The sequence below is a fragment of the Malurus melanocephalus genome, unplaced genomic scaffold (assembly GCF_030028575.1).
Source record: "Malurus melanocephalus ecotype Western Australia unplaced genomic scaffold, MMel_1.1 scaffold_0, whole genome shotgun sequence".
In the NCBI taxonomy this organism is placed as follows: Eukaryota; Metazoa; Chordata; class Aves; order Passeriformes; family Maluridae; genus Malurus; species Malurus melanocephalus.
In genome coordinates this window covers 7,361,906-7,384,692 of record NW_026623232.1, presented here as the reverse complement: position 1 = coordinate 7,384,692, position 22,787 = coordinate 7,361,906, and the positions used below count along the sequence as shown (strand labels likewise).

The following is a 22,787-nucleotide window of genomic DNA, read 5'->3' as shown; positions in this document are numbered from 1 at the left end:
GAAACAGACACCTTAGTCAATAAATTTCCACAATATCCGAAAGACTCATAATTAGAAAATGAATTCTAACAGAAAAACTGTAAATTAAATAGGAAAATATGTAACTTCAAAATAAAGTATCTTCTTTCACTTCAAATCTTACAAATGGAAAGTGATTACAATAGACACTCCAGAACATATATGATATTTAAAAAGCAGGCAGAATATTAAAAAGTCTCTTTAGAAGRGTATAAGCAACTTTTACAATCTTTAAAACAGAATCCAACCTTGATAAACCATGGCCAATACTATTACTTCTGGATTAGATTTTACTTAAGTGATGCACATCAGAAAACAGTGATCATCAGGTGGCTTTTGTCACCTGTTATCACCAAAGAACACCCAGGGAAGTGTGAGGAGGTCAGAATCCAGGAAATAGCATCCAAAGTCATCTGTGAATGGAATATCTAAAAAGGCTTCAGGAAAAGAAGTATCCCCAATATCAACCCAGGAAAATGTCTGTCACTTTTCTTATTACTGTAATTATTAAATGTAATTGCATCTGAAAAAGTCAAGTTGCTAAATATATATAAAATAAGTTACATTAAAATTAATGTTTTCTCTTTCTCCTATAATTTGCTYTATGGTTTAAGTATTTGGGTTTTAAAAGTTTATTTTATTATCAATTTAATCTGTTTTCATAGCTCTGATTTAAAAATCTATTTATCTCACATTTCAATTACAATTTGACTCATGCCACTTTATTTCTCTTGACAATTGAAAATGGCCTAATGGAAGGTTTTGAAGAAAAGATGGACATGTGTCATATGATTATGACAGCACAAGTATGTGGTGGTTTTTAGTTACAGAAGATCTTGGTCTCCTGGAAAGTTTGCAATTTGATGAGACTCTAAAAGGTCTCGCATTTTAAGTGTCATTTCAAGATGTACCTTTGACTTCAGATTTCAATTTTTTCCAAAATAATCCTGATGTAAGCTCACTTCTATTACTTTGAACCATAAAACAGAGATTACAAAGTCTTASAGACATTCAAGAAGTCGATAACACTTTAAAAGTTCCTCTTCAACTTTTCTATTGCATGTAACAGCATGAGTCCCAGACCACATTATTTATTTGAACAGTCAGGTAGAGTCAGTGATATACATGATGAACAGTAATACCATACCCAGAAGAGCACAGCAGCATGCCTTTGCTCCTCATGAATGACTGGCAAATCCTCTTAATCCATCCTGACCACAAAAGAACAAGAGAAATTAAAGCTGAACTAGTTCTATATTTACTGCTAGTGAACACCTTCAGGGACAAAATTGGCCAATCTACACAGGAAGCACTCAACAGAACTTTTAACAATAATATCAACCCAAATTAGTAGGTTTTATTTAGATATCTGAAATAATCTGAAACTAGCACCATGCTGTACAGAATAGTTTGAAAAAAAAACCATATGGGTAACAAGACAAAAAGCTTTTATTATTTTCTTTTCCAAAACTGACGAAAGAGAAAGCAATGGTTTTCTTTAGTCATTATGGGTTGTTTGTTTTTTTTTTTTAATGGATGCTTACATCTCAGGTGGTTTTTTTTTTGTTTGTTTGTTTTTTTTTTGTTTCAGTCAATGCAGCAAAATTTGTTACAATTAAAAAAAAATCTGAAAATGTACAACTAAGGGTAGATAAAGGTATATGTTTCGGACTAAGATATAAGAAAAATCACGTGCCTTCATCATTAATGCTGAAAAATTCCTTGTTCAAGTTCTTACCTTAATGCAGAACTAAAAATTTTTTTTTTTTTTGGTATTGTGTCCAGGTTCCCTCTTCCTTCTGCTGACTACCACAAAGAAGAGCCTTACTTCTATTTTCTGTATAACATCTCATTAGGCATCCAGAGCAACATGATCCCATCTTAGACTTTTGCTACAACTTTAACAAATTCATATCTCTATGCCTCTCCTCACATGCCAAATTACTGTTTTCCAGTTAATGGATAGCATTTTACATGTTATGTTATAACATCTAAAGAATACACATTGCCTTGCCCAGACATAACCAGTCTTTTGCTTAATTTGAGTCACAAAGTTCCAAACAATTAGGCTTAGCACTGCTCACTTTCAGTTTTCTGGGGGTCTTTTTGTTTTGTTTTTAAGAAAAGAAGAAATACTGGGTTTATATTTTAAAAATGCCAGGATTTGATCTCATTTTCATTCCAGTGAAAAACACAAACTAAATATTTGGTTATATCACAAAAGAGAAAAAACAGAATTGGTGACAGTCTAATAGCTCAAGCCATATCTATCCCATTCCAATTAATCCAAATTTTACAACAGGATTCAACACAAAAACCCAAAGATCCACTCAAAATGCTGGCAATGAGTAGTAGAATGTCATTTCTGGCTTTTTCAGAACCACCCTGTAATATACCCAGTGCTCTGACCTGATTCTGAACATGGCAAACACCTGCAGCAGGTTACGGCCCTTTGTCATTCACATCAGATCTGTTTTGGCCCCTGGCTTCCTCCTGTTTACTTGTACCTTAAAGATTCCATGAAATGTCAGCAACTCCCCAGACCATTCAAAATTTGCAAGTGGCCYAATTTCCCTTCCACTATGAATTAATGCACAATGCATTACAAATAATCTGAACATCAAGTACCATCACCAGCCTCTACCTCTAGTAAACCTCGTGGCTATTTGCCAAAGGAAAAGAAAGCAAACAACCTCGTCTCCTCCCAAATCACATAAAGTAACAAACTCCAAGAGTTTCCRGTTCTAGTGTTCTCATTTTCTCAGTTCAACTCTCCTAAAGCCACCTTCACTCAAGCTTTCACAAAAAAGTCTATTTTTTCTTGCAAAGCCATGTTGTGCTAACATCAAATCCTTATTCTTTTGAACTATCCTGCTAAAGCAAGCATCAGCTACATCATCTAGAGGATCTGTTCAGTTCTCACTTAACTCTCTCCGTGAGGAAAAAGCCAACACCCTATCACTCSCTTTTATTCTTTGCCTTCCAAGAATAGTAATACCTCACCATAAATTCAGCTGTACTCAGGACTGTGCATATGCTTCCGCAGATTACCACTGATGCAAAATGTTTCTTCACTTTYTGAATAAATCCTACTGTTGAATCACACAAGGCTTCTGAGTTTTGTTTTGTTTAACTTCCTCCCAAATTTCTTTCAGCATCAAGACTTAACTCCCTGTGCATCCCATTCTGCAACTCTACAAAACCCTAAAGAACTACTATAGGTAGTTTAATCTGATGAGTGCTGAAGACAGAGAAAGTAAAGAATATGACACATGGTATTTTAGAGCAACAGTTTTCTTCAAATGTTAAGAGAAACCCAGGTCTGGGAGAGACATGGGCCTGTCTGTACTCACTATGTGCAGCTGCAGAAAATCACCAAGCCCAGGGGCACTATCAATCCGGACAAGAATGCCATCCTTCACTGTTGTGCTGAAGCCCACAGCAAGACGGTCTGTCCTTGTGCTTGGTCTGTCRTTAGCTGGCCAGGTGTACAGGATGAGACCTCCACTCTTCCCAAAAATATATGTGGCACCAGCTGCAAGACACAAAGCCAAACAGAAACGYATTAGCAACTTATTTGCCAACTCTAGTCATATTGCTATTACTTCCAAGAGGACCAACTTAAGCAAGCACATGCTTTCATTAGTTACAGGGGTGAAATCAGTCCTGCTGGCCAGGCTTGRTGAAGTACATTATTAATTCCTAAATAACAACAAGCAGCATTTAAGACAAAGGTCGGTGAAGAGTTTATCAAGAATTATCCAGACAGCTTATCAAGAATGAATTATTTCATTAGTGCTAATACCCCAGACAATGCTGGAGAGCACACTGCTGCTCAGGGGGAAAAAAACCACAAGCCACTCCAATTTCAAAAGCATAGGATTCAAGTTTATAAGAGGATTCAAAGGAAATATTTGCTACTTCTTGAGGCTGGACTTGCCTTCAGCTAAAGACTATTCACACATAATAGGAGACTATACTTTTCTCAACACTTCAAAGATTTTTGGAGATCTAGTCCACACATTTCCAGCACCGTTTGTCTCGTCACCACTGAGACTGGGAATTTGTTCCCTGCCCTTGTTTTTAAGGACAACACCAAACCTCTCCCATGCTGAACACTGTCCTCCCACATTCATGAGGGCCATCTGAGCTGAGGAAGACAGATATACAAGTGAGGAATTATTGTCGCAGATGAGGAAGCTGAGAAGCGAAAGCGTTTGGAGTTCACACTGACTTGTACCCAACACTCCGAGTTAGGAGCAGGATTTCATAACTCAGCAGTTATAAAATCAGCCCCTGAACTTCTTGGAAAATATAGCTAAAATTCCTGTCTTGTCCAAATCTACAAGCAGACCAGGAACAACACTTCTCCATGCTTCAGCCACTACTGCACCTCATTTTTCTGAGCACTATTACAATGGGTACAGAATAGGAAGCAAAAATAACCAGCTTCTGTCACTGCAACAAGGATAAAATATATGTAGAAAGTACATGCAATTACTGGGTACCTTTTCTAATCTGAGTGAAACTACAACTGATGATTTTTTTTTTTTTTTGCACTACACCAATCAGCAACATGTATCACACAACCCTGTACAGAGTAATTGCAGTTAGATACAGAAACAGATGGGATCATATATGGGTAATTTCTACACTTGCCTACAAAGCTGCAGCTTTGCTAAAGCTCTTTATAACCTGAATTCCAAATAAACACTRCACATTAGTAGAAATAATTGACACATTTCTCCCTTGCTAAGGAGGCCTCCTCTAGACATCTCGGAACACATTACCAAAACAGACATCAAAAACTCAGCCACAGAAGAATGAAATGATTTGTGAATGGCTGAGTCTATGACAAAGTGAAAATGAATCATGTTTCCTTCTTCCCTTTCAGGCCTGTGCACATCCAACAGAACATGCCCTCAGTAAATTCAGACAAATGTGTCTGAAATCAGGGTAACATAGGAAATTTCACTCATAATTCTGAGTTAACAAAAGAGTACATTCTGGCATTCTGGAACTCTGCACATATATTATTTCAGTTTCAGAAAGCATAATTTTATACTCTCCTGATGAGGCTTAAAATTCCAGATAGAGCGTGCGTGACTATTGCAAGATGTGTAGAAAGGGGTTTTGTTTGTACTTTTGTTTAAACACGTCCCCAACTTTATCCAGAACCTTATGGTCAGACTATTGGAGATGACCAGACAGTGAGTTATCGGTGTCCTCACCCCATGCACAGGTATAACAACAGCCCCCCTAAAATTACACTACAAATATACTCCTTCAGTTTATCAGTTTGTTCTATAACTTCTGTGTGTATTTGCACTGCAGACTAAAACAAGGCACAGCAATGTGGTAAGCAAAACAAGATTTACTGATTGTMAATGGCTTCACAAATTAAAACCCACTTTCCAAAATTACTCTCATTTGAAYTGAAAGTTCTCCTCCTTTTCATTGTACTGGTTATCAGGCCCTTCAGCAGCAAAGACAAGCTTGGAGGTGAGCTCTATTTAAGGAGTCAGATTACTTTGCCTCTGTAAGAGTCATTTGGCTGCAGGTAGACCATGTCAGTCCTCCAATGAGAGCCAATTAGAACCAAACATGTCCTCATAGGCCTTTCATGAGACTTAAATGCTTAAAGAGATCTTATTTTCTCCTCACGGAGCACAGATTTTGCCTCTAAGCCTAACCTGACAGTATTCAGTACTTTGGCATTGAGGTACCAAAGATTCCTAAGGTAAGGAGCTGATACACTAAGAGATAACACGGTATAAAACTGCCTCTGTTGGGTCTTATTTCAGTTTTCTGCAAGATGGCTCCACAATGCTTCACATWATGCTTCACAAAGACATCTAAAGCTCCCGTCCAACTGGAAATGTCAACTGTCCTGCTTTACCTTAAATTTGGCAGGGCTTTACTGTGATGAATTTTGCAGTCATACTCTGGCAAGGCAGTGAGTTCTTGAAACAAATAGAATTCAGATGCAACAACAGAGCAGTACTAACCCAAACAGACCTGTAATGATGACCAGTAGTTTCTTTATTTTCCAGGTCAGAAATATCTGCATAATGAGAGATGGGCCTTTTGCTTCATCTGTGTGTAGTTGAATGTACAGCAATTTGTTGGATACATCAGTGTCCCTTCATCAACTTTTTGAGGATGTACAGGACATCCACTGAGGTGTTTGGAAAGAGATGCGTATTAACATTGTGCCAGTATCATTTTTTTCCCAAATTATGAACAAAATAATCATTACAGTCTGAAAGGTGCATCAAGTAAAAGTAGAAGTCTTACAAGAGGTAGTACCACACTGAAATCACATAAAAAGAAAAAAAAAAAAAAAAAACAAAAAACAAAAAACCCCCAACCACACAATGACACAATGCAAATACCCTTGACTTAAATACTGCTATTTGACGTCAGGAACCATGAGTTTACAGAGCTCAAAAGTTCAAGAGAATTCAACAACACAAACAAATTATAACCCTGGACTTTAGGAAAGGATATTCCAGTTTCACCAGAACTTGACAAGGCCTGAACAACTTATCTGATCAGTCTTGCTTTAACCTGGTGTGAGTGAGCTGGTGAGACCAGTTTACCTCCAGCAGTCCCTCCTGATCTTAAATCAACAAGTGTCCTTTCTTTGTTGTGTTGCAGAGAATTGTAAAATAATTAACCAAATAATTTAGATTAAAAAAAGCTGATKATATGCAAGTCTGTTCATCTTGAGATCTTGTACCTAAGCTCTGTTACAAACCTCTTTATCAGACAAGATCACATATTTTTTCCAAGACACTTTCTATTCAAGACAGACARTAGATGCTACATTCTTAATGAGAAGCCACTTTATATTTAGTTTTTCCTCACTGTTCAAGGTTAATTTATGTAACTCCTTTAATAAATACGACACCGTGTCCTAACAATGGAAAAGTCTGAAGACTGATTAATTTCATTGTTTTACAATGTACTAYTGTTACAGTGTTTCACCACTTCAACTATACAACACTAATTTCAACCTATACCATGCAAAACAATAAGAAGAAAAATTTAAAAATCAAGGATATGAACACAAAACATTAATTCCCCAGTCAGTTTTGTGAGCAAATTCACTTCTCACAGTGCCCTGGGCCAGATATACAGGACCAACACATAAAAACAAATGGAAGCAGAATATTTTCAGCTACTCTACATGTTACATACAGTTTGGTCAGCACTGGGAGTTCAGAGAACTGAAGAAATATAAAGTGAGGAAACATTCCCTACAGATTTAAGCTACTAGGACACCATTACATGTTTAGCATACACAAAACTTATAAACTCCCAAAACTTAGTGTGGCAGACTGGCAGTTGACTTCTCCCAGAAATTACGTAACTTGTAACTTATATCATTGGTGTTTAGAGATTTAAACATCAAAGATGGGTACGTTACAACATATGTGACAATGCAGTCTGCTTATCTAGCTCAGGTAAATTATGTAATTACTTTTTATATTCATGAATAGAGCTGTTAGATTATTCATCTTCAGTCAAAACAGAATAGTTTGAGGCAAAGACTCCTCCTGGAAAACTCGTAACAGAAAAGTTATAACCAAAGCCACAGCAAATAAAGCCTACAATTGAGGTGCTCTAAGAAACAGTTAGTTTAAGTTGGCACCATCACCTGTCATTTTAACTCATCGCTACCCAATGACTTCAAAAAYCTCTCCTGAAGAAGTTTCCTTCAATCAGAACAGTACAACTGCAGTGAAGTAAAGTAGAAAAGTGAAGCAGTAAAGTAAAAGTAGAGTAGTAGAAAAAAAGTCTATTACATCTGCACAAATTATAACTTCTGTGCCCTGCACTCCTGTGAATTTCCCCACATTAAATAATTGATTGCAAATTCTCTATTTGCATCCACTAAGGCATCAAATAACCTGGTTTGCCTCAGCTGCAGCACAGCACACACACTCATTTCTCTGTGGCCAAGAAAATGTGACATTTGGTAGTCATTACAAGGTTTATACATTGAAGGGTTAACTGCAGCCACTAGTGCCACACATTTTCTTTTTTTTACAGTCCATAKTTTTCCAACCAGAAAGTACCTTTAGGATGCAACTTATGAAGAATCCAGGCCAATTCAAAAGCTACAGTAATTACTTGACTACATCTCAGAAATCTCCCCCAAGGGTGGATAGTCATGAGTGGCATGGAATGTTGGAGGGCATGGGCCAGCTTTTGAAGGACTTTTCTGCTTCAGCAATKTGGAAGTTCACCCCTGAACAACTACAAACCCTGAAAAAGTGACAGAAAATTTGAAAGGAGAATGCTATGGCACCTCTAGAGGTGAGCCCTGGAGATACACCCTGTGCCTCACAGCACTGACTRGGTCACTGTCTTGGGCCTTGAAAAGCAAGTCCTGCAGAGGCACTGCACCCAGAAAGAATTGAGAGTCAGGCAACAGGACTCAATTCAGAAATAACCTTGCAGACACCTGGGCCAGGGAGCACAGTATTGAGTGGRTGCATCATAATCCCCAACCTTCACCAGCCTCTGGGGAAAATGAACAGTACAATGGACTGCTAAAAATCACATAGAAAACAATGGGTGGTGGGACTTTAAAACATTGAGATGCACATTTAGTGAAGGCCACCTGTTTAGTTAACACCAGAAGCTCTACCATTCGAGCTGGCCCCACCCAATCATAACCTGCACATACCAGCAGGAGATAAAGTCTCTGTGGTACACATGATAAAGGTACCAGAGAAGACAGTCTGCATTAGTCCTGCCTCAAGCAAAGGCAAATCCACCTGTGAGATTGTTTTTGCTCAGGGACCTGGATGCACTTGGTGGGCAATGCAGAGGAACAGGGAAGCACAATGTGTACCTCAAGGGAATGGGTGAGAAGAGACTAATGTTGAATTGTACAATACTGGCTGCTCAACGACATTGCCACTGTAGGCCATAAGTACCACGGACAAAGAGGATGGACTGCTTCAGTTAAAGTAGTTGTGAGCTCGGGATACAGCTGACAACCAGCCAACAGCACAGCAGCCCTCCTACCCTGGAACACATCCAGGATGGATAGAACCCAATGGATTAAATGAACTCAAAAGACATCTTGGAGGGACGGCCATAGACTACGGAAATAATAGCTGTGCTTGTGTTGATCTATGGACATAGCTGGAAGATGCAGGATTTGTGCGTAACATAGGTGGTATAGAATACCATACACTAAATTGTGGAATACCATTTCTAAATCACAACGAGTATTGATATTTTTACAAAGGGAGAGGAAACTTCTTGGACATTATATTCTGCTTAGTCCAGTAGTTCAGGTGAGTCATTTAGGRTATTTCATATGCTGGTGTAAAGGTCCTAACATGTTTATTAATAATCATAACCTTCTGCTATTGAACAAGAATCTATCAGTTCAACTACAGGAAAATTCATGATGATAGAATTTCGGTCTTCTTTCTTGGCAGGAAAGTGAAATTAGGTAATTTTCAAGACACAATGTTGTCAGAGGATAAAATCAGTAACACGTTGTACATGACCCCAGGTTACATGAGCAAATCAAGAACCATTTCACATCAGAAAGGAAACCTGGGTAACACTTGTAATTAGCAGCCCTTTAATCATCAGCCCTCTGAAGGCATAACTAAATATTCGAGACCTGATAGTTTATACTTACTATATTCACTAGGCATTCAAAAATTCTCACAAAATCTCAATAAGAAAAGGTAGAACGTTTTCCATATTTACATTTAAAAGAAGTAATGGTGACCCTTATCTTACTGTACTGGACTAAGCAGTTCATTTACTATTTCCATCATCAGTAAAGGCATGTAAAAGGAATGCAGGTTAGAATACTGGCATGAGAGCAAGTGAGAAAAGATCAGGYGTACATCTGCAGAAACTAAGGAGACAAAATTTGCTGCTGCAGGAGGCATCATAATTTGGTCACACAATAAAAAAGCAGTTCCAAAAACATGGTATATTAAGAGCTATTCCAGACTCACAAGTGGAGATGAAAAAAGCAACAAGAAAGAGCTGCTAAGATAAATTTCTGTTCTAATAGAAAACTCTAATAAAATAGACTGAAAGTTTTGTCAGAAATCTGATCAGATTGATTTGCTAAGTACCACCAAAATTAAAGTTCTTGGCCATTTGTTTGCAGCTTAAAGTAGACTCTATATTTGACCACGCTGTTTCCAGTCAAAGAAACAACTGTAGTGCAGCTCCTCAGGCCTTTACTTGGCCAGACAGCTCAGCATCTTATTAATTTATGCTTGCTACACTCTTGAGAAAAAAAAACATGCTTTGACCACCAGCTCTAAAGGGGATTTAAAGCAAACAATACATATTGCACAAACCACAAAAGAGAACCACAACTTTCAAATGACATCTATTTACTGCTCCCCAAACATTTATCATATCGCAATGCAAACAATAAAACATCAGTTGAAACCTGTACACTGCCAAAAGGATGCACATTTTCTAAGTAAAAAATGAAGCTTCTGACAGTTGTTTTTAATACTTAACTCATTTTGGCCACATCAAATAGACTACACATGCTGTGCAACTCCAAATTTCCATTAAATAATTTTTAGGAGTAAAAAGACTGAATGAATGATAGAAGAACTTTTTGAGGACAGCCAAAGAAACGAAACAATGTCCACATGCATTAAGAACAACAATAATKATAAAAATAGGTTGTTTCCACCTAGCTTTGCAATATACTCCCAAAAATGATTTAGCTGACTCTTCATTACTTGAAATCACTTCAACTGGGTCAATTCAAGGTGTGCTGAAACATCTATATTGCCTGGAGATTACCTAAAAGGTGTTTGCATTTGTCAACTTCTGCAAAGTTACTCCTGTGAGTCTTGTCCACTAAATGCACTGCATTCAGCATCATATACCTTCAGTGCCTCACAGCTATGTTAGATGCATGATAGCATTTCCAGCTACCATTATGAAACAAATTCAGAATGGAGAATTATAACGAGAACAAGAAAGAATTRTCTCATTCCTTTTGCCCTTTCATATTTACCAAGGCACCAGTCTTCACAACAGCTGTTCTTACTTCTCCATTTATACGCCATGCTCTACTTGCCTTCAATCCTAAACTTCAATTACATTGTTATCCTAATCTTTCTTTTACTCCTCTTCTTCCTATTCCACTACATATCACACCAAACTAAAATAGTTCTTACACAAAAGAATTAACTGTATCTGAGGAATCAGAACCAATCCAGACATCGACACATCCCCTGCATTGAAGCACACATACCAATGTCCTTACATTATATGAATGATCTGCAATATCAGGATACATCAGGGACRTCTTCTGAATTACTGTTACTCAATCACACACATCAAGAAATGGAAGTCTCATCAAAACCAAGCACCGTCAATCAGGATGGGAAGTCTGCCTCCTCCTTCACCTAAAGATTTTCCCTGKCACAGTTCCCATGTTTTCCACATCCTGAGTTTAAAAGGTCTATTGATACAAACACCTGTTTGATTAAAAAGAAAAGGACATGGGGGTTGAAAATATTAGAAAGGATCTAATCACCATTATCATCTGGCTCACTTGACCATTTCATTACAGAATCCTTCCTGGGGGAAAGGAAAAGCAGACCAAATACTTTCTATGATATGACTGCTGAAACATGCTTTTATTTATCAAGAGCTTTAAATTGCCTAAGAATAAAGAAAACTTAAATCCCTGGAAAATGCAAAGCTTCCAGTCTAATCCTCAAAAAAAAAAAAGAAAAAAAGAAAAAAAAAGAAAGGCAGCAAGCAAGCTTCTGTGTTTACARTTCTCATGAACTAACTCTTTTTCCTTTCAGGATGCTCACTCTTCCCTTGACAAACCCTCTGAGACTGAAATTAAACACCATATTAATCTCAAAAAGCAGACATGGTTTGAAATGAAACTGAAATTCCTTTCACACTTTAAAATATGAAGGAACTGCTTCTACACAAAAAGGAGGAGCTATAAAAGCTGCAAGACTAACACAAAACAGAAGCAGCAATTCAGATCACGCCTGCTTGCTGTGTTTGTCTTTTTTAATGACAGCAAATTAATACGAGTCACTTTCCTCCCAGTATGTGTGCATCAGCCAACAATTGGATCAGACAGTATGTTACTTCTTATTAGTTACACTGCATTAAAAAGATTGGAAGAGGAAAAGAAGGAGAGCAAGGGAGTGTTCCTAGAACTACTAGAAGGTCCAAGATAATTTATGCTTGAAATATGGATTTCTCTAAATCTGGAATACCAGGAAAATTGAGGGTTTTTTTCCAAATATGAATTTGCCATGGGGCATGTTGGGGATGTTTATCATCTCAGAAGGAATTTAGGGATTAGTTGCTGACTAAAAGAGACACAAGATGACCATAGGCATACCAGTTTAAACATAAAAGATTGCAACACTGAAAATATTTCAGTAATACTTTAATTTCCATTATAACAACATGATTGGTCAGACAAAGATCACTGTCATGTCTTCCCTATTGATCTTAAATGGATACCCAGGGAAAACTGAGAGTAGAACAATCCTATTTCCTTTAAGTATGCACTCAGACCATGAGTCTTTTCATCAATTAACTCAGCCTACTGTGGTTTGTTTATACAGTAATCCCAAAGAGATCTATTTTTCAAGTACTTATCCAGTCTCTCCTTGAATACATTTAGAAGTTTTGCATTTGCAATCATGACTTACAAACCCTTAGCAATGACTCACACAAATCTGCCATTGATGTAGCAAGTTAAACATTAGCCAGCTGTGGGCCCTATCAGCAGAGGCAGCCTACAGTATCTTGCACTCTATTAACAGGACCYTAAGCTATTAGTAGATGAAGTGATTATTCCCCTTTACTCAGTGGCTGTTAGACTGCATCTCGAATAATGCATCTGATTTTGGATTGACAAACTGGAGCACTTTCAGTGAAGTGCCACAAAGGCAGTTGGGTGGATGAAGTGCCTGCCTGGTGGGGAAATGCCAACAGATTTGGGCTTTATTAGCTTGAAGATGACACAGCTTCAAGGGCACCTAAGGGCAGTCTCACAGCACCTGCAAGGAGGTCATGGAGAAGCCAAAGGTGGGCCCCTCACAGGGTGCACAGCTGCAGAACAGGACGCCGCTGCCTTACTTTGAAGTGAGAGAATCTGACTCTATGGCTGGAAAGGGCTTTCTCCTCACAAGGACAGACATGAAAACAGGTTGCCCAAGGAGATTTCAGAGCGTCTGTGTGTGAAGGATTTCAAGATATGACTAAAACCCCAAGCAACCTTATCTGACCTCACAGTTGACCTTGCTCCAAGCAGGGGTTTGGACTAGAGATTTCCTGATGTCACTTTCAGCCTGAGTGAAGAAGTATCACCTTTTCGTGTGAAGAGTMATCTTTTTCATTCTTGCTAAATAGATTACATGCTCCCCAGTTCTTGCTCTGTAAGGCACAGTAAACTGTCCCTATATCTATCCTCTCAGCTTTGCCTTGCAGACACATATCGTATCACCACCCTCAATCCTTCAGTCATTTCTTTCAGTAAAGAAAACAGTTGTCATCAAATTCAGCCCTCACAGCTTTAGGCAGCCAGATGACAGTTATCAATCTAGAAAAAAGTCCACAAGGACAATTCCTCCAGGTTTGGGGCTTTTTTTTTCTTTTTTTTTGCTACACACTACAGAGTATGAAAAAAGTTTTACAAAAAAAACCCCAGCTACTTCCCACCTCAGTACTGATGACAAAATAGAAAACAAAAGGCTTAAAACTACTATGCACCAGAAGAAGAGACAAAAGAAACTAGAAACACAACTGAAATATGAAAATTGCTAGGTAAAAGGGTAAAAGTGCCTGGAAAACTGTGACCCTTGCAGAGCAGCAGGATATATTTACTGGTGTCAAGTTATCCACCACCCACAAAGAGACTCCATTACTCCATTAGGCACAACTGTGACTAAATTCAGTAAAGGTAGATGGAACCATTTCTCAGTTGCATTTTGCTGCCAAAAGGACGTGGCATGAGAATGTGATTTCGTATTTCTTGGTATTTCCTGACAAAAGAGCACACAGAGAGGATGTCCTTTGAGAAACCCAGACAGCAGAGTGCCAGAGGAGCTGAACACAGAGACTGCTGTGAGCAAGGAGAAGCACAGCAGGGTTCAGAGCTCATTTGGAGTTTGGAGGAAGAACAGCAATGTTAGGTCAGTACAGTTTTACAGAATCTCAATGGTAACAAAATGGCCTAAATACCTCTCAGGATGAAGGCCAAATTCTATTATTGATCTCAGCCCCTTCAACCCTTCTCTAAAGAATCTTTAGAGTCTTTACCCTTAAGCTACACTTTATTCCATTAAAATAAATTAACCCTTGCAAAAAGATGAAAACAAAACAAAAACCCCAAATGAACAAAAACCCAAAACAATGGAAACTGATCAACCAAAATAATCCCCCAAATCCCAAAAAACAAGCAAAAGCAACTAAAACCAAAGCAAAACAAAACTGCAAAGATAACTGATCTTCTGTCAGATTAATTTAGTCACTTCAGGTTTAAGTAGCATAACACCTTGCATGACCTGTCTGAGTCTACAACGTTTTGCTTGTTTTAACTATAGGCAATCCTTCACTCTTCTTTACACACCTATTCACACTTCCTTAATTGTAGATATCAAAACCAGAAAATACAGTTTCCATTTACTGTCTTCACTGTAAGAGATCAAACCCAATTTTTCAGTCTTGAGAGATAAAAAAAATGTTGGGCTAGAAATACCAGCTACTGGGTATTCATGAGGACTTAAGAAGATAAGTTTTACCAAATCTAAAATGATAAATTAACAGCAGAGTTTGGAAAAAGAAGCAGGTTTTCAGGTATCCAACCTTTTGCTGGCTATTAGCATTTTAACAATATGCTTTTGAAATAAACTTCTTGATCTATCACCACTAGCCATGCTTTGGTTCTCWTCAGAGCAGTCTCACAGCACACAAGCTTGACTCCTTTCAAATAACTGGAAGATGCAATCCAGTTTTTAACAAGATATTAGTCTATACTACCAGACTAGAGCTAGTCCAGAGTAACGCTTCAGAAGCAAAATGCCTCCAATATAGATCTCAGGTTCTCAGCAGTAAATTTCATTCTGAAAATCCATTCTCATGCTGATTGTTATTGTAGACACAGCCTAGTTATCTATGACTAAATGGGGCCCATTTTGGTCTATCAACGAAGGAAACTGAGAGTTCTGAGCTTTTTGACCTCACCTCAAATATGACATTGTCTCTCACAAGTTCTGGAAGGTCAGTGATGAGAAGTAATGCATTTGTGAAAGCTCCTCATCCCCACAATTCTCTAGCCTTCCCCAAGGTCACATAGTGAGAATGCAAAAACAAAAAGCATCCAGAGCTAGTAACATACTACTCTGTAAATGATATGCAGCTTCTCTTGCTCTTACCTCTTCTTCTTGCCACCGTGAAAGGACATCCACCACTAAGGAGAGATGGATACATGCAAACTTTATGCAGGCAATCTGTTAAAAGTACCATGCCAGAGTAAAAGACAAGTGTAATGGTTGTTTAATYATTCTCACCATGAAGTGCCAATTCTTTAGTGTCTTATGACATTCATGAATGATGCAGAGGGCTGGCATGATGAATGCAGAGCAATTCCGACTGACAGATACTTTCAGAGAATTTATATCCTTCTCACACTCCCAGGACAAAAGGGCTCTTGAGCTGAGTTATCATTTGTTCCATGAGAGGATTTACAGTCTTGCCAGCAACTCCTTTTACCTTCTCTATAAAGCGTTTATTTTGATATACTGATTGTGATCATTCAAGAACAACTGTATCTGAAGAAAGTCAGCAGGGGAGAGAAAAAGCACAGTGGTTCTGAATAACTCGCTCACCTTGACCTGGGACTTGGTTCCCCTCAGCCAGTTTGCTTTGTCTTTGGTATCAGTTCTTTCCCGGCATCCTCTGCTATCCCATTGTATTACATTACAAATGTAATGCCACTCAAGGGAGACATGTAATCTCCTGTGCCTGACTACCCTTCCTTCATGGCAAAAGGTGAAGTTCAGCCACAAAAGCCATCCACCCTAGTCCCGTCTTGTCATTTCACTGGAATGCACCTCATATCACAGCCCTCCAGTGGCCTCTATCTTACACTTACACACAGCAACAGCCCCTGCCACGAGGTTCAGTGACAAAGAAGCACCCGGACCTTATCCAGAAGAGCAGAGTGACACAGGCACACAGCACCACAGTCTCAACAGCACTGGGAGAACAAGRTATACCCATGATGAACACATCAAACATGTATTGCATGAGGCAGTTTAGCAAATGCAGTGCTTTTTGTCTCTGGACAGGTTAYAGTAAGTCCTGTGACTTTGATATTCAGCCACTCTCTAAAAGTTTTTCCAGCACTATTGTATTCTGAGAAATTCAGCAGTTACAATCTTGACTAAAATACATCATCACCTAAGAGGCCCTGAGTCTGTGGCCTTCAGCTGCACAAAGCAATAGCATGTGTCACACAAGTGAGGATAATGAAAGGTCTGTGGGCTGATCACATCGATCTAATGACAGCAGCGATTTCCCTCCACTTCATTTTGAAAGCATTAGGTGACTTCAGGCAGAGAAGCAATAAGTTTCTATAAATATTACAAATAATATCCATAATAGCATCACAGAGAAGGATATTATCTTATTTTACACATTTTAAATTATGCTTTAACACAACATTTTTGCACCTCTGTACAGTACTTGGATCCTAAAGGCCCTGAATTGTTCTGTTCTTGAAGGGGGCCTACACAAACGAATAGGAGAAATTGAACTTGCTTGCCTTTGAAATTAATCATATTAGATAACGATGTACCACATCACCACACAATGTTAAGCCTTCCCAGTGACAGGTACCAAACACCTATCCAGACAMGTAAAAGAGATTCCCAAGAGCAGTGACAGAGCCATGTGGTATTTAATGTGTATTGTTAAAAAGTTCTAGAAAGATAAGTTAAACTAATAAGGCTGCAGAAATAGCAAAAAATGGGTAGGACATGTCCTTTTAACCTCCTCTCCCACTGAGAAATTTTGATTAAAACTGATAAATATTTTCAAGCTTGTATTAATCTCCACCTCTGCAAGCACTAAACCTCAGTATTTTTGCTTCTGTCTCTACCACTTTCTTGAGAATTGCCAACCGCATTCCCAATAAAGCCTTTAATTACTACATCATTTTTTTGGGAAACAACACAGGGAAGGGTTCTCTTTCGGGTACACCTTTCAGGGTGCCAAAGACATAGAATTCTATATAAAGTTCAGTTCTGTGCTCCCTAAGGCAGAGTGGGGAATCTTTCTCAAATAACCTGGAAAAATAAATCCCAGTCTATCTTTTCTTTCTCTCCCRTACTGTAAATGCAAACTATTGATTTATCTCTAGCTCTTTCATGCCTTTCACACGCTTCAATAAAACAGAGGATTTGTTCCTCATCCTTTCATCTCCAGGCCTGGAACACCTCTTAAGCCCTCCGTTAAGGGTCACTCATTCTTCCTCAAACTGCAGCACTTGCATCCTACAGAGCTGCATAGGTGACAGCTAGAGAGATATGCAAGTAACACAAAATCATTTACCCCCTGACTTCTTTGGCAGGTGAGATAGAAAGACAAAATTTTTATAAACCCTAGTTATTCAAACTTTTGATAATTTATGTTTGATCTTTAGTAAGTCTCCTTCTGAATGCAACAGAAAAACAGTAAAATATGGAAAAATAGTAAATTCTGACTCCAGCACTTTGCATGAAAATGAACTGGCAGCACTTTTCCATCAGCTCCATATTCCCGCAGAAAACAGGGAACATGAGGATCTTCTCCCTTCAAACGCTTAGAAACAAAGAACCATTGGATAACTGGAAGAAACAATGGAAGATATAATTTAGTTTCCCCTCTCCCCCAAGCCAAAGCAAAGTCAATAACAGCAGACTACTTAGGAACTACTTCAGTTCAGTTTTGAGTCTCTCAAAGAAAGGATATTTAACAACTTCCTTGGCACACAGTTCCAGTATTTTACTGTCCTACTGTGTAAATGACAATTTTCCACTTTATTCCCTCTCGTGCCCATTTCTTCTCATGCTGTTTCTGTGGATCTCTGAGAAGAGTCTTATCTATAAATTCCTAGTCCAGTAATTAAAGACAATAATAGTTCTTCCTCCCTCTCTCCCCTTAGGGTTGAACAAGTCATGTTATCTTGTATTTTCCAGCATCTTTATCGTCTTGGTGGCCTTCCATCAAGCAAAGCCCAAACTTGATGCAGTACTCAGTCTCACAACTGGGAAAGCATTCTGACTGCATCTTTTCCATGTAAACTGGCTCTTCAAACAAGGACACTCTGCTGATTCTAACCCAAATGATTAAACACCTTTCCTACACAGTCGCCTTTTTCCATTCAGTTGGAACACACCCTGTTGCTCCCCTCGCATAGTAATTTTTCATCCCAGATGACTTGGCATTTTCTTTTGTCAAATTCCCTAAGATTCACTGTGATGGCCCCATTTCTCCAACCTGTGGAGCTCCCTCTGAACTGCACCTCATCACTGGCTGTCCCCAGTTTGGTAATTTGCAAACGTGCTGGGAGTACATGCTGTTTCATCACCCAAGTCATCAGCACACACGTTAAACAATACTGGCATCAGCATCAACCCCTCAGGGGGATCACTAGTCATTAAGCTGCCTGATGAATTTTGTGCCACTGAGCACAGTCCTTTCAACCAAAAGTCAAGCCAACTTCCCACCCACCCAACCCACATCTCAAAGGTTGGGATACAGGGATACTGCAGGAGACTATATCAAATACTTTGTAGAAGCAAGGGTAAACAACATCTCTGGCACCCCTGTTATTCACAAAGCCAGTCTCATTGCAGAGAGCAATGGCTTTAGCCAAGCATAATTAGCCCTCAGTAAATACACATGGGCTATTCCAAGTCAGCTTTTCATCCTTTGTGCGCTTGCAGGTAGCTTCTAGGAAAATTTGCTCAGTAACCTTCCCTGGAATTGGTTGTAGGCTGACTATTCTGTATTTCTCTAGCAGATATGGCATTTGCTTTTTTTTTTTTTTTTTTTTTTTTTTTTTTTTTTTTCCCCAGTCATTAATAACACTTTCACTGTTTTGTTTGGTTTTGTTTTTTCCACCTACTTTCTCTTCAGGTATCTCACAATTCCTCACTGTGTTCATTCAAGATCAAAGTGCCACAATGTGATGTAGCCTCTCGGATCTTAGCGTTTCTTCTATCCTAGAAAGAATTTMGTCTCTTCACATATGCTCTCCTCAAGATTCCTGTTAAAAATAGATCTCCCCTTGTGAAAACTCAGTCTCAGGGTCTGCAAGCATTCCTTCATCTATTTAAGGGCCTGAAAACATAAAGAGAAGTTCCTGTTCCACTTAGTTCATCAAAGAACAGGACCTGGTCCTGAGTTATGTGATTGTCTATTTCATGAACACATCAAGTATGACCAGTACTACATATATCATAATGCCCCATTTTCCTGCAAATCCAGAAAAGTGTTTTAGTTCTTATGGAATGGGTCTAGACTCACAGTCCAATTATCTGCTATTTTCTCCATTTTACTGTGGTTGATTGGTCTCCCTCATGTTGTATACTTGGAGCTATAGGTCAGATCGTCTGATTTAGACATTCTGCTCCAAATCCAGCTCCTAATTCTGCTCCTTTGTTCTAGAGAGTAAGATTACTAGAGAATTCTTTTGGTTTTTCTGTAACAGGACACTGCTGTAAGATATTCATAAAGCCTATGAGGGCTGCAGTTTCTTCATGGAAGTCCCTCCAATATGTCATTCTGACAGTTACATCTTCCCTTTAGCACTAATACATTGGAATGTGTGCAAAGAACAGAAAGCAAGTTCCAGGACAAGACAAATTTTCTTTCAATTGTTTCAGAGGYGCAGGCTGTTCCATGGGCTCCTTTTCCTTTTTCAAAGGTTCAYAGGCTATTTTGAAAGGTGGCTTCCATATAGGGAAGCCTTTGAAATACTTTACACATTTGTACATTAATTTATTTCTTTTTACATCCAATCCATTTCCATGTCACTTTTGCTAATCTTCAAAGTTATTTATATTTAAACAACAGCCTCTGGCCTTTATTCTCTCCATTTGATTCTCCCATAAGTCATAAAATGCTGAATTGATAAGCTGACAATAATTGCCATAACAGAACACTAAGGTCACAAACAAGCCAWAGAGAATGTCATTCTGACCTTGCAAAAAGCGTAAATCTGAGCAATTCATCTCAGGTCAGTGATTTAATTCGAGTACATTTAGTTAGAAAAGAAACCCTACTCACTGCAGCAATTCAAGGCAGTATCTGCTTGCATATTAATTTATATTCAAATATAATACCTTCTGTTACATATTGCATTGGGGAAATACCGGGGAAAACCAATCATTGGAAAACTGAAGTCACTACTAGTGAAGTCTTCCACTTTTAACAGAATGTATCCAAACTTCCTCCAGCACTCACATATATTTCTGTGACAACATATTCCATGAGGAGGTGGGATGGATCTTTCTTTTTCAAGGCAATCCCCATATAACACTGCTAAAATAGATTTAAACCACACACAGTTGAGCAGACTCACAGACATTTCTGTCCAGTTATTTTGGCATTAGCATAGTCTATCAGCAACCAGTTCCTGTCATGGTAGAGCAAAAGGAAATTGAAGACTGGCTAGTGCTAATATAGCAGCTAGACCATCCAGTGGAAAAAGACCAGAAACAAAACAATGCAAAACAGGTACAATCCTCTCTTCTGAGTTAGGTCAAGTTAGGCTGTATGTGATGAGGGAGTTTAAGGCTGTCCTGTGCAAGTTAATTTGCTCTGCTGTATCTACAGCTGAACTACATCAGGCAGAGGATATACATAACGTCTTCCAGAGAAAAGCAGAGAGACTGCATGCTAGCCAAAATAAAAGAGTTACTTGTCCACTCATGAAAGACCAATCCAGACACTGAGCAACTAGAAACACACTGAGCTCAGACATCATAAGAACTGTGGTCTACAATACATTTCTGTATTCAGTCAGCAAGATTCAGGTAAATGGCAGATCTCTCAGATGCTGGTAAAAGGAGCTCGTATCTCAAGAACAAATAACTATTAACTATCTAGGATAGTTAACTATTTTCTACCATATTTGCAGATACACTACACTAGCTTTTCATATGCAACATGATGAAAACAAGCTCTTTGGTGTGTAGCAAAGTACTGTTTTTTTTCTTCACTGAGGATCATTTTTGTAGGAAAAAAAGGAATCAAAATAAATATACTAAGAAAATACCAGCATAAAAAATGGAGAAATATAAATTCCAAAAATCTCACATAAAACTCTAATGACAGCAGTAACTACACATGCTAACCCAACTAACAAAAACACAAGAGCCCTCCCCCAGCCCTGAACTTTTAACAACATGCCAAAATCTTGCCTAACAAGTTTACAGGAAAATAAATTTCTGTCATTGCTCAGCCCTCACTTTCAGATGTGGAGATTTCCATCACTAAGCAATACATAAATCAAGATACTGCATTTCAGCATGCTTTCTTATTGCAAACATATTGCTACGGCTCTTTTTATTACAATGGAAAAGGCTAAGAAGTTGTTTTCTTCAATTAAACTGCAAAACTTGGTTTTATTTCTTTGGCAACATTAGCGCCATAGATTTTTGTGCTCATGGTTATTTCTCCTTCCAGGCTACCCTTTCTATGCAGAAAAGGAAATAATTGCAGTATTTCCCCCTCCAGATCTTCTTCTATGATGTATATCTTCAACCAGACCCATGAGATGTGAATTATGAAATGAYGGGTAAGGCAAGTAGCATTTAATCAGAGAGAAAAATGTCTAAAGTTCCCAGTTACATAYGTATACCACTTAAGGTCGGCCATTGATTAGACCCTCTAGAGACTACTGCAACACAAGTTGAAGAAAAGTAGTTATTTTAAAAAGACAACCAATCCAGCATTCCAAAATAAAATTTTTCTTGCTTCCAGGCATCCAACCCTATTACCACACCTCCAATTTTTCCTTTGCTATCCCTTCTGTTCCTTAGTAAATTCATTTGCATCCAGTTTGACATTACAGGGTAGTATCTCCAGTACAGGAATTACAATTAATGATTTGTTTGTTCAGCACTGGCCCAAGGGGATTCTAATGTAAGGGGGTATCTTGCCTGTCACCACCGTACAAATAAGCCAKTCAACAACAGCATGTATGTCAATTATGTTGAAGAACAGACATCTTAAACATATGTATTTTTCCRCATTAACTTAAACTCAATATATCAACCTATTTGCAATTTGAAAGGAAAAACAGATGAAAGTACTGGCTAACCTCATCCCTTTGTGCTCCAGTATAAATTATGCACATCTAAAAGGACTGAAGGACAAAATAGAAAAAAAAAAAAAAACCAAAAATCTATGTACTCTACAAGCAGCTTATCTAAGGAGTGTGTTTCAAAGATTCCTACAGTGAAAAAGGAGATAGACTTTCCAAATGGCAGCAAAAAGGAACAGCTAGGAGTAATGTAATGAAAATGGAAGGGAAAAAAAAAAAGGAAACAAAGTATTCGCTGAATATCAAGGGCAACAAGAAATAAAAAATGACTATGGAACCATAAAGGATGGAAAGGACTTCCAAGATGATCAACTCCAATGTTTGCCGGAACAGTGCCATATCACTAATGAAGATGAGCTCTTTCCACACTTCTATTTTTCTCCTCCGT

General features: G+C 38.4%; 1 protein-coding gene across 1 annotated transcript in view; it reads right to left on the bottom strand.

The window, feature by feature from the left end:
* The window catches only part of NRXN3 (neurexin 3), an 888,791-nt gene that overhangs the window by 233,346 nt on the left and 632,658 nt on the right, over nt 1-22,787 (bottom strand). Inside the window, exon 12 of the mRNA XM_057380707.1 lies at nt 3,372-3,553. Coding sequence (XP_057236690.1) covers nt 3,372-3,553 — 182 coding nt within the window. The remainder of the gene's footprint in view (nt 1-3,371; nt 3,554-22,787) is intronic.